The sequence below is a fragment of the Cynoglossus semilaevis genome, chromosome 1 (assembly GCF_000523025.1).
Source record: "Cynoglossus semilaevis isolate Cse_v1.0 chromosome 1, Cse_v1.0, whole genome shotgun sequence".
NCBI lineage: Eukaryota > Metazoa > Chordata > Actinopteri > Pleuronectiformes > Cynoglossidae > Cynoglossus > Cynoglossus semilaevis.
Genome location: NC_024307.1, coordinates 22,542,148 through 22,559,555, shown reverse-complemented (window position 1 = coordinate 22,559,555; position 17,408 = coordinate 22,542,148). Strand labels below are relative to the sequence as shown.

General features: G+C 38.5%; 3 protein-coding genes across 4 annotated transcripts in view; 2 read left to right on the top strand and 1 right to left on the bottom strand.

Moving 5' to 3' along the window:
- Positions 1-5: 5 nt before the first annotated feature.
- c1h11orf68 (chromosome 1 C11orf68 homolog) lies at positions 6-2,194 on the bottom strand. The gene is made up of 2 exons (XM_008319533.3): positions 2,058-2,194; positions 6-1,269 (listed from the first exon to the last, which is right to left on the bottom strand). The coding sequence occupies exon 2, from the start codon at positions 1,234-1,236 to the stop codon at positions 490-492; it is 747 nt and encodes a 248-aa protein (XP_008317755.1). The 5' UTR covers positions 1,237-1,269; positions 2,058-2,194; the 3' UTR covers positions 6-489.
- A 6-nt stretch (positions 2,195-2,200) lies between these two features.
- drap1 (DR1-associated protein 1 (negative cofactor 2 alpha)) lies at positions 2,201-12,096 on the top strand. 2 transcript variants are annotated; one of them, XM_008319558.3, is made up of 7 exons: positions 2,201-2,326; positions 3,267-3,339; positions 4,106-4,199; positions 7,816-7,941; positions 9,233-9,323; positions 9,439-9,527; positions 10,874-12,096. In XM_008319558.3, the coding sequence occupies exons 1-7, from the start codon at positions 2,285-2,287 to the stop codon at positions 11,058-11,060; spliced, it is 702 nt and encodes a 233-aa protein (XP_008317780.1). In that variant the 5' UTR covers positions 2,201-2,284; the 3' UTR covers positions 11,061-12,096. The 2 variants fall into 2 exon arrangements, with proteins under 2 accessions (XP_008317780.1, XP_008317772.1); XM_008319550.3 differs by lacking the exon at positions 2,201-2,326 and adding an exon at positions 2,340-2,709.
- A 481-nt stretch (positions 12,097-12,577) lies between these two features.
- The window catches only part of LOC103385641 (mitogen-activated protein kinase kinase kinase 11), a 57,412-nt gene continuing 52,581 nt past the window's right edge, over positions 12,578-17,408 (top strand). The window contains exon 1 of the mRNA XM_025062427.1: positions 12,578-12,718. The gene's annotated coding sequence lies outside the window, so the exon portion shown is untranslated. The remainder of the gene's footprint in view (positions 12,719-17,408) is intronic.

Sequence of the window (17,408 nt, the reverse complement as noted above, 5' to 3'; positions counted from 1 at the left end):
CCTGGTGTTCAAAGTACCCTTTATTTGGCAAATCTTGTTAGCAAAAAAAAAATCTAAGGCCAAATAGTGCCTACATTTTAGGCCTCAGCATGAAGAAATCAAAGGAATTGGTGCCTGACCAGCAAAATCTTTGGAACGAAAAGTCAACCACCTATCACCACTACTTTTAAAAAACCGGTTTTAACCGTCATACAGTGATAAATGCTTCCTGTAATTTCCTTATGGGGGCAGGGCCACCCTAGAGGCACAGAACTTTTGCAGTAGCGTCACAGGAAGGCAAACGAAAATCAATTTCAGTGCTGAAATATTGCACTGACTTGTAATTTTACTTCCATTGAGAAAAGCAGTTTTGCAAGAATTCCCATGTTTTAAATGAGTTCAGTGGATTTAAAAATACACGAGTGTGCTGATATTTGGGAGGGCTTAAGTCATATCCACAAAAGGGGATGCTTCAGACAAAATTTGGCAACGGCCGTAACTGACAATAATCTACGTTACTTCTTGATTGGTGACTTTGTTGATAATGTGTGAACGCCTTGGCACACACTCCAAGTCAAATTTGCTACTGTAAATGGTCGGAGAGATTTTCCAGCGGTTGTTGCGGTAAATTCCCAGGTAAGTGTACACATCTGGCTTATAGGACAGAGGACATTTGACCCCAGCAGCACGAATGACTGAGTCCAACCTTATCACCTCGCTCTCATCAGTGAAGTTCGGGTTGTAGACACAAATGACCTGTCTGTCAACTTTGGGATCATAGGTACTGACTTTTACTGCAGATATTTTGCCGTGCAGGGTTGCTCTGGCCACACACTCCCATGCGTGGTCCAACTTAAAACCAGAGTCTAGGTGCATCAGCCACTTGCCATAGAGCACCTCGTGGTTCAGGGCAAGTTCCTTTATCGTCTGAAAATTCACGGGCCGACCACTGTCCAACAATTTTTGCCAGCTTTCCTGAAGACCCTCAACATCTTCATTAGCACTGCCAGGGCAGTAGTCAGGGCCCCGCACAGCGATCCAACCCACTTGGCCAGCACCAGTTTCCTCGTTGCCGAATCGGTACACCCGCGACGGCCTGTTACTCTCAAGCCAGCCGTCAAATTCAGATCTGGGTGTTTTTCTTGAGTCAAACACAATCCATGGGTCCATGTCTGCAGCCATTGCCTCAGCTGCATAGGTCTCTGCAGCATAGAATGTCTCCGCCTCTCCATCAACAGGTACATTTGCCTCTTCCATGTTGCTGTTAGAGTAAGACTATTTGGGTGCGCCCTGCAAACAGGGAATACATATAAAATGTTCCAGCTCATTAAATATTTTTTATTATATTATTTTTACTTATGTTTTACACAAAATTTGATTATTTTACTATGCATTTCTCATGAAAAAATGTTATTTGCATAACTAAATAAAACGAATTCATCAGTTTGAGTACAGTAATCAAACACTATAGTTGACGTAGTTTTGGATTTACAAACAATGAAATTCGTTGTGGCACTCGGTTCAATTAAAAACAATGGGACCCTAGCCCTGTTGTATATTAGAAAAAAAAATTACTTGATAAAGTGTAAGTACCTCGTATTTGTAATTACTTTTGGTTATGTGGCAGTTTACGTTTAGTGGGACAAGTTTAGTTTTCGTTTCTGTCCGGACCAATATGGCGACGACAACGACGTTTCATTTCAAAAGGCCAAAGTTCATTCGCTGCGTCTCTTTGTACATAAATGTTTACATATTGTTGCCAAGCTTCTAAGCTAAATAAGCACTTCGTGGGCACATGCTAAAATTGTTTACTATAACCTATTCTGCACGAGCTTGTTTGTCGACTTTTTGTCCAGTACCAACCAAGCTTACGCGCTTTTATACCCAGGTTATAGCGCGATCGTAGCTAACCTTGTAGCTTGTCTTTATTTCTTCATTTGACGGTGATCTGAGATACAATTAAAAACATTAGATTTTTGTAAAACAAAGCCGACTTCACAAGACACACTTGTGTGACTATTAGTTATAAGTTATTAAAAATGCCAAGCAAAAATAATCGACATAAAGGTTTTACCCACCAGTAGATGAAGTTTTGTTGTTCGGTTTCGTCTTCCGCACAAGCGCAGAATCGACGGTGTAGTTTCCTCCGACACAAAGATATGTACAGGGGAATGGACCGAGTCCTTCCCATCTAAACCAAAAGACTCTGCATTGTGACATATTTGTATTTTTACTGACGTACTAGCACAACACACATTTCACAAAGCACTCGGTGTGTTTTATTTTACGTCGTACGCGTACATCTATGAGGATCTTAAATTGCCATACATCTGAATGGCATCCCAAGGTGACATTTGAGTGCAATTTACTATACTGTCTGCTACAGCCATTAACGGCAATAACCTCACTGTTACACTACAGAGTTAGAATAACCAGCGGGTTAACGGCGCTATTTCACGTGTGCTCTAACACGACGGTGCTGGGACCCGTAGGAAACGAGTTGCAAACGAGGGTGCAAGTGACGTCAACTAGCTAACGACTTAGCCTGATAGCTACCGCTACCTGGTGAAAGTGTGTGTATGTGTGTGTATGTGTGTACACGGTGGAGGTGATTTACTCATGATATAAGTATTATAACCCCGTTTACACTGCATTTTAATTGAGGCCAGGTTACAGCTTAATTTTACTATGCCTAGCAAAAAGAAGAAATACAACGCTAGATTCCCTCCGGTAAGTTTCAACTTCGACGAACCGGCGTTGGCTAGCTGTAGGATGTGTTGCTAACTTTTGTAGCTGGTTTTAGTGGGACACAGTCTGTTTTATTTCATAATTATTTCTCCAGACAACTAGAAACCCTTACTTCAACGCCAACGTGTACACTGTAACTACGAAAAGTAACACAACATTGCGCGGAGCTCTTATCGTTGTCTACCCTTACCAGGGGCATTTAAAGATGTGCAGCTTAAGTTAGACCCTCTACTAATTACCGTTGTTTTTAGCCTGACGAGCTAAGGGAAACTAACTGAAACTAACGTTGCCCTCCGGATCCCGTTTGTTGTTTGCAATTGTTCTGTTTTTATATTAACAGTGCATACGTTAGACTATTAATAAGGAAACAGAAAATAATGCTTGTAAACATGCATGCTGACCAAACTAATCATTGTGGTCATAAAACATTTATACTTGATTTTGAAGGCTGAATTTAGACAGTTTACACATTTATTTAAGAACAAATTGTGTCATTGTTTAACCATATTTTGACTTATTGTGCACCTTTGTCATTTCAGGCGAGGATAAAGAAAATTATGCAGACTGACGAGGAAATAGGCAAAGTGGCTGCAGCAGTACCTGTTATTATTTGTATCCTTCCTGCAAAATATTACTGTTACAAGGTTTTTACATGTAAAATTTGAAGGAAAAAATGGTAATAGGACCAGTAAAGATACTTGGATTTATTACCATCTTACAGACACTTAGCTGGGCTCCATGTGATGTAGAGTGATATTTAGTTTAATGCTAATTGGGAGTGATGACTACAAAATGTATTAGAGGTGAACATTTCTGATTGCCAGCTAAGTAAGATGAGCAAGGTTGGGGAGCATTTGGGCTTATATTGGAAAAATGTTGGAAAAAAGAGCCACCAGGTAGGAAGGCACAAGCATTCATCAGCATTCTGAAGGAGGACATGCAGATAAAGATTGCTAAAATAAAAGTACCAGTTGTTCAGTAGTGGTTCCCATCCTTTTTTGGCTTGTGACCCCATTTTCACCTCTCAAATTTCTGGCAAACCCAGAAACTTTTTTTTTTTGTTTTTTGTTGGGTGAGATTTTTATTGTGTTTTTTATACTCTGTTGCAAATACAGTATAGGCAGATTAGTGCTCAATGTGGGTTGTGTTTTATTAATATTTTTTAAAGAATAATAATAGCGCAAAAAAAATGTATCTGTATTTTTTTTCGTAGTACACAACATTTGAGACAACTACATTTGAATTTCAAGCCCTAATGTTACTGAGGCATATGTTTTTTTATTTTCATACCTCAAATTTTTATTAATTTACTGTTAATAACTACTGTGCAACTGAGAGTCAATCTCTTGTACCACATTTTCCTTAATTTTGATCTTAGCACGAGCCCTGGAGCTATTTTTGGAGTCATTGCTTACAAAGGCCTGTCAAGTCACCCAGTCGAGAAATGCAAAGACAATGACGACGTCACATCTGTAAGTGTGTGTTTTTCTTTCCCTGCATTCAAATGTATTGCCATATCTTTGATATGAATTCATAAGACCTGACAACTAGTGGTGTGCGATACTGCATATTTTGGTATCGATCCGATACGGGCCAGTATGTATTTCCTCTGTGCGTGTGCTGATGACCCTGAGCCGGCAACTTGCTTGTTTGTTTGCTTTGCGCATCTAAGTCACGTGACTCCTGTGACGGCACAACATATAAACACAAGAGGGGCCAACGGGAGCAAAGTTTGCCTGCTCTGCGCTGACACAGGAGTGGCGAGTCTGGCGACCTGGCTGTTTCCTCTTACCGAAACTGCAACATTGCAAACAAGCAGAACTTAAAGTAAAGAATCGATCTCTCCAGGCTAATATCGATCCGATACCATTTTGTTATCGATACTATTGATATTTGGATCGATCCGCCCACCACTACTGACAACTGCTCTCGCCACCAAAGCTTTACATTTATATGAACTGCTTTTCTATAGGTAATATTGGATTTATTTTCATTGTGGAGATGTGTTTCGAAGATGTATTTTTGTGTTATGATCATTTTTAGCCATCTGAACTGTTGTGAGCTTCACTTAGCTCCATACTTATTTATGTAAAGTGGTATGTGACACCTTGATGCTATCTTAAAAGCTTGACCATCTGCATGTATCCGAAGCTACACACCAAAGCAAGCTTGCAAAACTGGAAGTCCAACCAGTGATATGACAGCAGCACCAGCAAAAGGCAGCACTTTATTTACTACCTTAAATACTTTATCTATTTTTTTGTTTACCATTTTTAGTCTCATTAGTTTTGTTCTAATATAATAGAGTTTAATGTGATAAGAATGTGACCAGCCTATACAGCATGAGTTGTTATTGTTTAGAGTCAAACAGAAGGTGAAATTGGTTGCATAGTGTGATTATGTTCAAAAGTGAATATTTCGGATGGTCACACTAAATTGTTACTTTGGAAATACTGAACAAAACAAGTACTAATGTATCAGTCCACTAGCTCTGAGGCTGTTTTTTTCCAACAAATTTGATACTGTTGCTTTATTATTCTTAGTTTCTGAGAAAGCAACTGCAGCATGACATTTGCAAAGTACCGTAGCCCAATTTGTATCCAAAAACATTGCACTTTTCCAGTATTCCAAGCTCACTGTAATTTGTGGATCACACAAAAGTCCTCATTCATAAACTGTATATTCAAAATATCTTAGCTCAGGTTTAAATATTTTTGTGAAGTTGCGTTTAATTCGTATTGACTACAGTGGAAAATAGCTCTGAAATGTTGATTTTTGCTGGTGTCTGCCAGGGTTGTCACAATACCGGAATTGCAATACTCGATACTAATACCTGTGAATTTCTCCGGTTCTCAAAACTTTTGGGATATCACGATAAAAATTTAAAACAAACAAACAACAAACAGAAACCATGTACTTTTAAATTAACTACTTCATCATAAACTGTTTTAAACTGTAAAGTAATTAATATCACTGTGCTTTAATATCTTTTTGCATAAAATTTACATTGCGGTACCAGCTGCCAAGAGGCAGAAACATTACATTAAAAAACAAACAGCAGTAACCTGAACCCTCCCAGTATATAAAAACCAACAAACAATACTGTGCTTATAAATACGGTCATAACAACAATAGTCAACTATTTTACATTAAAAAAAGCTTCTCTCAGTCAGTATCATCCTCAGACTGTCAGACATAAGAAAAGCTTCTCTTCACCTCTACAAACAGTGAGCTGGTTCTCAAGTCCAAATAACGGGATGCATATTCGAATTTATCACAACGAGACACAATTGGTAATAAACCAAAACTGACTTACCTTGAACTCAGGTTTTTTTGCCAAGTTTTTCCAAGTTTTCACGTTTGAAAACTTCAAACTGACCATTTTTATTTCGTTTTTTTTGTGGATTTGTAGTTGCTCCACATTCATCCACTTCAAATGCAGAGTATCTCCACACTCGACTCCTGCTACTGCCTTATCGATAGGCCGGTGTTGTGTTTTCACCCGCAATTACTAAAGTTTTTTTTTTTAAAGACAGCAGCCGTTCTTCTTAGGCGGTGGTGATTGCTTAGCGCTCACAAGCGTACACTGCTCCCGTCAGTTCTGCTAAGAATCAACATGGCTCGTGGAGGGAAAAGGTATGCGGTACTGATGGTACTGGGAAGAAAAAGCTGTCATCCAAGAATTTTTTGCGTGTCGGCACCAACTTGGTACCGCAGCATTGTTTCTTGTGACAACCCTAGTGCCTGCTCTGATTGGCTATAGTAAGAAAGGTCAGCCCAAGTCATTTCTTCATTCATGCTTAAACATTAAAATATTGGGTTAAGAATGAAATGAGAGTAAGTTAGAGCCATCCTGAGGACAAGCAGAGTTTGATTAGTTGTTCATAATGCAGAACCAGATGACTAATGGCTGTGTCTGATCTTTGACAATGTCTTGTCTGGTTGTCACATAATTGGAAAATGAAAGTATTAGTAGCCTTGATGTTTTTTTTTTCTTCACATGAAAGGATCTCACATTAATTTTCTATTTATTCACAATTTGGATTTTTCTGTGTTTACAAAAATCGTTTGTACAGTAAGTAGTCGGTGCTAGGGCTGTCGCTTTCACAAGAATGAAATACTGTATTCAGAAGCTTGTGCAGTACATGATGAGGCCACCATCACCACTAACAAAGTTTTATAAAATATAATGGCCGTTGTTACTTTGCCACTTTTGGAGTATTTTGGCTTTCAACCAAATGAAAAGAGAGAACCAGCAAATTTAGACTAGGCAATTTGTAAAATGTTCAAGGAAACACTACGAACATTAAGGTCTAACCCAGCAAGCTACCGTATAGCTATTGAGGCCCGGCTGCTGGCGCCTCCTCCCACGCAGTCGCGCAGCAGCTCATGTTGGTGCCAGCCAACAGCTTGGAGCCAGCGGAGCCTTTGCTTGAGTACAGTTGGCAAGTACAGTAGTGAAAGTGACAGACTTAAATGCCTAACCGGCACAGATACATGGTATCTGGTTGAAGAGATGGTGTAATTTACCACCATGGAGAAACCTGCATTCAAGTCGGTGCTTCAGACATTTCACAAGCAATATGTTTTACCTGGGAAAACCTGCGGTACCAGGATAGATTTCCTTTGCTCTTTAAAATCAAGAAACAATGTGTTTCTGATGGGCAAACTAAGGCCTGAGGGCTAGATGCGGCCCATTCAGCTTTTTAATATGGCCAAACTTTTCCAAATTATACAATTAATTTATATTATTATTATACGTGTCTTTTCCCTGCAATACCACGTTTCCCCAATAGATGGCGTAGAAAATGATAAAAGCATTTTAGCATTTTATCCTTTTTTTTTACATGACTGTTACATGTCAGTTATCTTAGTTTGCAAGAAAGCTCCATCTATCTGCTCCTGACCCGATCCCCCTGTTCAATTTTAGGACCAATTGTGGCCCACCACTCAAAAAGTTTGCCCAGCATTCAGTTAAATAAAAAGTGTTATAAAATTGCCACTTTTATTCTATAACATTTTATAACCAATTATTGTGTCTTTGCCTGAGTCTGAGTGGAAAAAATACTCTGCTTGTGTGTCCCACAGAAAACAGTGTATTGAACTGGAACAACAGTTTGATTTCTTGAAAGACCTGGTGGCTGCAGTGCCGGACATGCAGGGCGAGGGAGAAGAGAACCACAACGATGGCGGAGGAGAAAGAGTCTCCCGCAGGTAATCTCTCGTTTCATTTGGCTCCTTTCTAGGCACCCACTTTAAAACAGATAAAGCACAGGATTAGTCAATAATTTATTCTAGAACTTGAGATGACTTTTTGCCATTTCTGCTAGATGAAAGAAAACAAACAAACAGCAATCTTCACATAGCAACAGGTCCTGGTACTTCCTCTAATTATTTTAAAAAAGCTCACTGTAAAATAGAGGTGACTGAAACTACTGTGTTTGCCATCTCTGCACACTTACCGTGTATTGCTTTTTTTCCCTCCTAATTTGTTTGCAGACTAAAGATTACCAACAACAAAAGTGGGGAAAAAAGAAAAATGAGCACATTTATTCAGCTCCACAGAGCAAGAACTAATTATTGAGGATTGTGCAGAAGAGAGAGCCGTATTGACTGTCAAATCAAACGTTGCCATTTCTGCTAAATTGAAGTGGAGAGGCTGGCAGAGCATTACACACTCAGAAATGAGTCAGAAGTCGCTCTTTTCACTAAATGGCATGCCTGATTTGATACAGATTTAATTCAAAGTGCGTATATAAGCCGCTAATATTTAGACATTTTCTCTGTGCTTTGGGGATGAGACACACGGTTTAGCAGCGTTTTTTGAATTTCAATGGCTCCGACGAATTTCCAGCAGCAGTATCTGTCCCATTACTCTCTGCTTTGAAATCATCTCCAGCGGGGTTTATGCTCCTTTAGGGAAAAGCTGCATTGCAGATCCTTGCCGTAGAATGATGTTCTTGTTTTTAATTTGTTTTTGGTATCCTGCAAGAAAAAAGTTTGTGTACATTACTAGAGGTCTAATATGAGTCTATAGTACAAAAGTAGAGGATGCAACTAATGCTGAAATGGTACTGTTTGTCAGGCTAGGTCATCAAAACAAAGAAAATAATACCTAACATATTGACATATTTATAAGCATAAGTGTTCTGCTTGTTTTAATTAACAGAAGATCACTTATTACCATAATTAAGTGCTTATTTTTAGTCTTTTAGGCTGCTTTACATTTAAAGACTTTGTGTTTGTTTGTTGCTTTACATTTAAAGACTTTGTATTTGTTAACATAATGTTGTATATACTGTATATATATATTTGTCTGTCAACAATTCACCAGAAAGTATCATTCCCATTCTTTCTTTGATTTGTTGTTTGCCTCTACACATGGCCTTGTGAAGTTTCACTGACCTGTACAGGTTGAACCATCCTCTTTGCCCAGAAGTGGTGTCAACTTTGGTTTATTTCCTTCACCTGACATTTTTTTTCTCCCCTCTTATTTTCCCTCAAGGGGTCGGAAACCTGGAACTGGACGCAAAAACGGAGGGGTTGGATCGAAAGGCAAGGACAAAAAGTTATCTGGCACCGAGTCAGAGCAAGAGGTGGGAGGAGGATTTGCTTTGCCAATAGCAATATACCAGAGGGCAGTAATTATCTGCAGTTGAGAAGATGTGCTGAGGGATGGCTCATTGTTGTCTTGCTCATGATCGATAACAGGACGACTCCGAGGACAGCGAGACAGAAGGGGACGAGGACAACAGCTCCCGGTCGTGCACAAATCAACAGACTGCAGCCAGGTTTCACAGGTATGCACCTCAGACTGCCTCTGTTTCTATGATACTAAATAAACAGACATCTTGCATCACCTTGTTTCTATGATACTAAATAAACAGACAACATCTTGCATCACCCTGTACCTATTTGTAACCCTCCTCTTAGGCCACGTGGTTGTAGGGTACGACATATTTGACACATCTGTTGACTTTGTATGAACTTACACAGTGATGCAGATGCAAATAAACACCGTTAAATTCATAGGGGAATTTGGTGGTTACAGAAATAGTAACCACTATTTCACCAAGAGTAGCATGGATAATAATGAAGAATTACAAGGGGGCGGGGGAATACGTTTCATTGCCGAAAGAAATGTCTGCTTCTAGCATTGAGGAGCTGATGCTTTGTCATTGTTTTAGAATAAGGAGAATATGAAAAAGAAAAACATTTTTAAAAAATAACAGAGTTCACCCCTTATGAAAAAAACAGTTCCAAAATAAACAGTGAAAAACCTTCATGTGCCTCCAGTGGCTTAATAAAAACACTTTGCTATTTTTCATACCCTGTTTTCATACTCTTTTTCTTTAAAGTGATTAAAAAGTAACGCCAACCCAAAAAGTACATGAGGTTTCAATAAAACCTAGAGTTATGTAAGGGTCCTATTAATTAACACAGTATTGAATGTCGTAAGAATTAAAGCATTAATTGCATGGGTTATAACTGGGGCATATTTTACACATTAATCATGTTAAATATGTAAAAAATCTTCAGATTCTGTTTATAGAAGAGTGACACCCAGTCTCTATCCAATAGTTAAATCATCCACTTGCTAATTGTTTATCTAATACACAGTTGATACTCATGTTGTTGTCTCATTTGCACACACTGTGGGGAAGAAAAGTTTGTTTCACTGGAACACCGCAAGCTTAAAATAACATCTCAACGCCTAATGTGCGTTTGGTTGGCTTTAACTTTCACCTAAGTTTTAAAAGCAACTCTTAATGCACTTTAGATCAGACTTTATTGATCCCACACTGGGGGAATTCTGTTGTTACAGTGTCAGGGCAAGACACATAGTAGTGGCAAAAATTAAGGAAGACAAAAATAAAATAGTGCAATAAAACAATTTACAGACAAAGGTTGCCACATAGAATTTAGAGATTAGGTTCATCACAGTTTTGTTTTTTTTACAATTGATTATTATTGTCATTGGTTTCTGCACTAAATTGTGTTACTGATACCTGAAAAGTTCCAAGATAAAGAACCCAAGTACGCAGGAACAATATGAGTGTATTTAAGGATTTTAACCATGAAATACTCAGCATGTACCGGTGTTTTCCGGAATTGACCTCTCGTACGTCTGTCTTGACCTCCACAGCTCGAGCCCACCCCCACAGTTCATGCACACAGACAACATGGTTCCCCTGGACTTGGCTTCTGCACAGTCACGCGGTGCCATGTCCTTCGCTCCCCACCCCTCCATGATGAGCGCCGTACCGCCTCCCCCAGCCATGGCACTGATCAAAAGCGAGGAGGATGACGACGACGAAGACTATGACTCTTAGCTGTCTCTGTACCGCCTCCCCCACCAGTACTCTATCCCTGAACAGACACACACACGTGAACATGCTTTGTCAATGTTGATTTCAATTTCTTCAGTTAATGCGGTGGCCACTCCAAGTAGAAAAGGGAAGGACTGTTCGTTGCAGCTCGCTCACAGATGAATCCTCAAGAGCAAAGAGAAGAGAAAAGGCAAGAAACTGCTTTGTATAGTATGTGTTTTAATTTTTTTTTCTTTTTTAAGGGTTTTATTTTTATTTTATTATAGTAGAAAGTCCTTCATGGATGTTTTTTAACCCGTCAGTTCTATTTTGACTATAAAAATAAATGGCAGTTGTCACTGTCCGCCCCCACCGCCCTTAAGGCATTTTTCTTTCTTTTCTTATTTCTCTGACATATTCATGATGAAGGGAACCCTTTCTCATTAAAGTTGTCTGAAACATTGTCAGATATTTAAAAAAAAAAATTGAAGTCGGATCATAGCCTATGTAGGGAGAGAGTAGAATCGATAGCAAAGGTGTGTGAAGTCCGTGTGAAGTGAGCAGCACTCTTCTAAGGGAAAAGGTCACAGACAGTGTGACGACTCACTAGGTTGTGATCATTAGACTATGGCAGATGAATATGCCGCGATGATGTGAACCACACTTCCTGGCTCTGCCACAGCTTGCCTCTCCGTTCGATCCTCAAAACTTAAAGGCAAATAAAGAAGCAAGTGTATTTTTATTATAGGTTTACAAAATGTATTTTTTTTTCCTATTTTTATGCGTTTTTTAAAAAAATGTCAAAACGCAGAGTCATTATAACAAATTAAAGAAACCCACACAAGTAGTTTACAAATTTAAATTATTTTGGATATCTCTCAGACATTTACACCACGTTCATTATTTTATACAACCTTCATCTCTTTTCTGAATTGCCCCATCGGAGGTGCTGTAAGTACTCCGACATTGAATATCAACTTTGTTTTTAAAGTTATGCTTTCCCCCTTCTTGTTTTATTTCCGACCACTTCCCTACAGTTTCCGATGTATTTGTTTTTTTGTTTTTTTTTTTCTATCAAAAATTGTTTTAGATGTATATGCATTAAAAGCAGAGATGGGGCTCCTGTTTGTATGTCATTATCAGTATGAAATGTTTCCAAATGGACAGGTGATGCTGTATTGTAAACTTTTAACATTCTTTTTATTTTGTATGGGTGAAATAAAATTCATATTTGAATTTGAGGTTGTCGCATTTTGTGTTTTTCAGCGGTTTTAATTTTGTCCAATCAGGTTTCATTAAAGACTTACAAATACTAAATACCCCGTTATGTAGGGCCAAATAATAACATTTATTGATATAACAGACAGCGAATAAAAACGAGACGGTTAAAAACGTAATGCGACCGTAGTCCAATCAGCGTTACTTTAACATGTACATGTACAGGAAACAGCGGCGACCGTAGTCCAATCAGCGTTACTTTTGACATGTACAGGAAACAGCAGTGAGAAATGAGAGCCATAGCCAATCAGAGGTACGTTTGTTGCTTAGAAGGTGGGACATCATTGCAGATGTATATCCGGAATGAGATTAAACGGAGGAAAAGAGGAAGAGAATTTGAAGCCAGGAGCGGGAATATTCCGGTCACTTCGTGACATAAAGAAAGCGTGACAAAAAGATGTCCGGTAGGAAACGAAGGACACACGGGAGCATCTCCTCTGTCTCACTGTTTTTGTCTCTATCTCTACACATATCTCTCTCACGCTCTCTATTAAATGTTGAAACCAATGTATTTTTATATTCCACAAAACAATTGGGACTTTATAAACACAATTAAATATTATGAATGTGAAAATATCACACGCTGCATCTCAGTCTGAATTACATTTAGTTGGTTAATATAACGGATAAGTAAATATAAACAGTTCTGTTGACAATTTAGGCAAAAGACTAAGATTCATTTAATATCATTATTATTATTATTATTACACCAAAAGATTTTTATTGTAATTCATTAGTTAAGGAGAAGGATTGGCAGTTTATAGTATAAGTTATAAGTTATACTTCTTCTCACTCCTTTTTAAATATGCATTTCTATGCCCTATGTTTAAATGTCTTGTACTACGTTCTTTCACTATATATTTTTGATTTTCATATTCTGAATTAATACTTCAATCAGTCAATCAATTATATGTATTTAAGTTTTTTTATTGTCTTCCGAACCTTAGAGTAGCTTGTACCGGCATCCTGTTTTCATTCTGAGCTCTGCGGCATCTAGAGTAGCTTGTACCGGCATCCTGTTTTTTTAAATCACATAAAAAAACCAGACTGCACAACTGCACATGTCTGTGTGTGTGTGTGTGAAAGATAGTTTATTACAATTACAGACACACACACACTCCCCCACATGTCCTTGAGTGTTTAAATGTGTGTGTCCAGCCTCTTTCCTCTTCCTCCTACTGTCTTTTCCCATTTTCTGCAGTGTAAAAGTCATCACCTCCTCCGCCCCCACCCCGCCCCTACCCTATTGACCATACAACTCAGAGCTGGAGCAGAGCTGCATAAACAACTGCATCCTTCCTGCACAAGCGTTGACTCAGCGGACTGTGTGCAGGGTGTAGCTTGATTTTATGTGTGTCTGTGCAGGAGGTGTGGGGCATTGGAGGTGGTTGACTTTAGATGGTTGGATGTCCAAATAAATGGTGGCTGCTGTGCAGGGAAGCAGCGGTGGCGGGAGGGGGGCAGCCATCAAAGAGGCTGTTGAGAGGAAACCAGTGTTTCCACAGAGCGGCCGTCAGCCCAGACGTGGCCACCGTGATTTCCAACCCCTCCCACGGAGCCACTGACCCTGTGTGAGCTCCCTGTGATTGAAAACACGGCTAAAGTGTTTGTGGGAAGTCTCAAAAAGCAGCCTTTGACCGAACCTTTTTAGGAAACGTGACACTTTAGTCTTTGTGGTGTAGTTCGTGAAGCATGTGTTTGGAACACCCTTTGTTCCTTAACTACTACTTTTTTTCAAACTACTAGTACTTTTGGTCTATATTCATATAGACAGAAACTTCAGTAATCTTCCCACATGTGTTTTACTGGTGTTTTTACAGATGGCTTATTAGTCATAAACTGCTATATGGGTTGAAAACAATGTGAATGGATTAGAGGAGGCTAGGCGCAACAATCATATTGCAATGCCCTGCCAACAGCAACAAACCAGAAGGAAACTTTTTTTACATCTTTTAAACTTTAAAAAAAAAACAACCCACAATATTAATAAACAAGCTGCTGTTACAGCTACAACTCACAAACTTCTCCTCCCGTTCCCGGTACTTGCCCATTTCTAGTCTTAACTACAGTGTGGCTAAAAACTAGGTCAGCAGCACATATTGGAACATTAGCTCTGTCTCAGTGGGGTTGGTGGCAACATGTAGGGTTATGTTATTCCCCCATGAACATTCTTCACTTTTACATTATTAATACAGGATGTTGCCACTATGTTGGCATAGGTGAGTAACATAGGTGCTTATGTACAGTATGTGATTTCCGACTTATGTGTAACAGAATTCTGATGTAAGTCCACGACTCCCTGTATCTTTAAAAAATGGACTTATATATTCAAAGTTACCCTTTTAAAATCCCAGTAAGGTGAAAACTTTGGTCCAGCATGTGATGCTCTAAAGATATCTTCTTGTGCTCTACACGCACAAAAACAAATGAAACCATCCTTTGAATGAATTTAAATGGCTTTGGATAAGAAACAGCAGAGTTTCACTCCTTAGATTATCAGTGGAAGGGACTGAAAATCCAAGCATAAAATCTGACACTACCACACAAGTGTCTAACTCAGGTGTGGGCAAACGTTTTGGCTTGCAGGCCTAGAATTTGACGGGGGCCCGGGTCAGGAGCAGATGGATGGAGCATTCGTGTGAACTAGATGAATGACATGTAAAAGTCTGGCATAAAGGCTAAAATGCCAAAATGCTTTTGGACTTTTCTATGTCATTTAGTGGGAAAAGGCTGGCATTGTAAGGAAAAGGCTGAAGTATAATAATAATATAAATAAATATTATATAATTTGGACATGTTTGGAAAGTCAGATTATAATAATGAATGGGCTGCATCTGGCCCCCGAGCCGTAGTTTGCCCATGCCTGGGCTAACTGTTATTATATGCTAAAAAAAGACTTTCCTACTCTTAAAGAGTTATTAACAACTTTAACAAAAAACATTAAAAACCACCTTGTACCACGTTGGTACATTTTACTCTTTAGCACGATTTTTACCAAATTTTAATGATCTAATTTATCCATATTTATGTTTGGGTGTGTCACCGTCAATAATCATTGGAGGTGAACACACTGTTGACTGAGAAAAATAATTAAATTGCTTAACTTCACACCTGAACCTGTTTTTTAATGATAAACTATAGCTGTTACGAGGACTGCAGGTCCTCCAGGGTTTGTCTCACACAGTTACTTTTAATTCGTTTTAATCCACTTAGCAGGTTTGTAACTGTTTCTCCTTTGCATCCATTTGCTTCTTGGAAGGTGGATTTTTAGAAACATGTTTTCTCAGTGGTGTACAAAAAATGTTTTTAATTTAGCTCTGGTTCCTGGTAACCTTCGTTGAGGGAACTTTAAGTAAGGAATAACAACAATGTGTGTTATATTCTTCCACTGTGTACTTACTTTATTGCAAGCATGAAAAAAGTTTTTGTGGAAGTCCACATCCCTGTTGCAGGTAGGTCCACAAGGCCAACTTATTTAATGTTTAATATTTTTGATTTGTGTTTAATTAGTGTCTGTGTGATTTGTTTTTAAGTCAGTTGTTGATGGACCTATCTGCAAAAGCAAAAAAAAAAAAAAAAGGGAACAAATGTATGCAATGAGTATTAATAATAGGTATGTTATAAATAAATGAAAAAAAACCCAGGTATTTTAAACCTACTTTCTAACCTAAAAACAGGTAACCATCTAATATTTATTAGTTACTCGCCTACAACAAATGCAGTGGAACCTTGAGATACGAGCATAATCCGTTCCAGGACTGAGCTCGTAACTTGAAGTGTTCGTATCTCAAATCATTTTTTCCCATAAGAAATAACAGAAAAAAATTAATTCGTTCTGGCCCCCTAAAAAACTCCCTTATTAGTGCTCATAACAATGGAAAAAAGATGTTTTTAATTACTATAGAAACATACACACACACAAAAATATATATAGTATATAAGGATTCCTGGGCGCAGGTCTTACAGAGAGCAACACAGGCACTTGTCTGTACGAGAGCGCCAGTTTGCAGACAAGTGCTGGATACATTTATAGTGTGCTGGATACATTTGTGTGTGCATACAAAAATATGAGTGCACGTTAGCCTCACTACAATCCCTACCTGTGAGAGTATCTGGCCTAACAGGAACTTTTCAAGGCCTTATAGGAACCAGAGAAACAATAATGAGAAGATTTCCCATCACAGGCTAACACTGGTTGTTTCAGTGTTTTTTCACTGACTATGTAAGTTTCAGTAGTCAGCTGGTGAATAATAACACAGAATATATTTTTGTCATAACAGTAGACTCTTGATTCCTACCGTACCTTACACGTACACGTATCTTACATAAACTTAGAATGAACTTAACTTACTTAGCGGGCACCACCCTCTTATTTATCGACAATTTCATGCTTTATTTCCTTGGTCATCATGTGTTTCTTCACCTCACTACCATCCTTACTAACACAATACGGAAGACTCGCGGGAGATGCGTACGGAAGTCGACGAACATGTGAAGTGAACAAGTGAGGCAGCGTGGGCTGCTCCATGTGCTCGGCCACCTAGTGTCGGCGTCTGTAAGCGTGCTCGTATCTCAAATCTTTACTCGTATCTCGAAGCAAAAATTAACTCGAAGGCTGGCTCGCATCTCGGAATACTCATATGACAGGACGCACGTATCTCAAGGTATTACTGTATTGCAAATGTAAAGGAACGTCAGTGATTTACCAAAGGATAAAAAAGAATCTGGAATTTCTCAATACACAGCAACAGTAATAGATTGGTCAATAATAATAGTTTATTTTTTTCTTTTACTTTAGTATTTTAAGGCATAGTATTTCTGTCCATATGCATGGCATTTAATTTATTTGGATTAAAAAAACATTGAGGTTGTTGCTGTCTGTTTGAATTTGATATTTATGTTTCAATCAATGTCATTACTAGATTGTTCAAAAAAAAAAAAAATTCTGTTTTGCCTGAAAATATTGGCCCCTTGCATGATTAACTTTGTATTAGGATTCAGTAAAAAAAAAGGTGAAAGTAAGCATAACATTAGAAACCACTATTAAAAATTCACCACAAAAGGTAATTTAAAAAAAATTTAAACAAAATAATA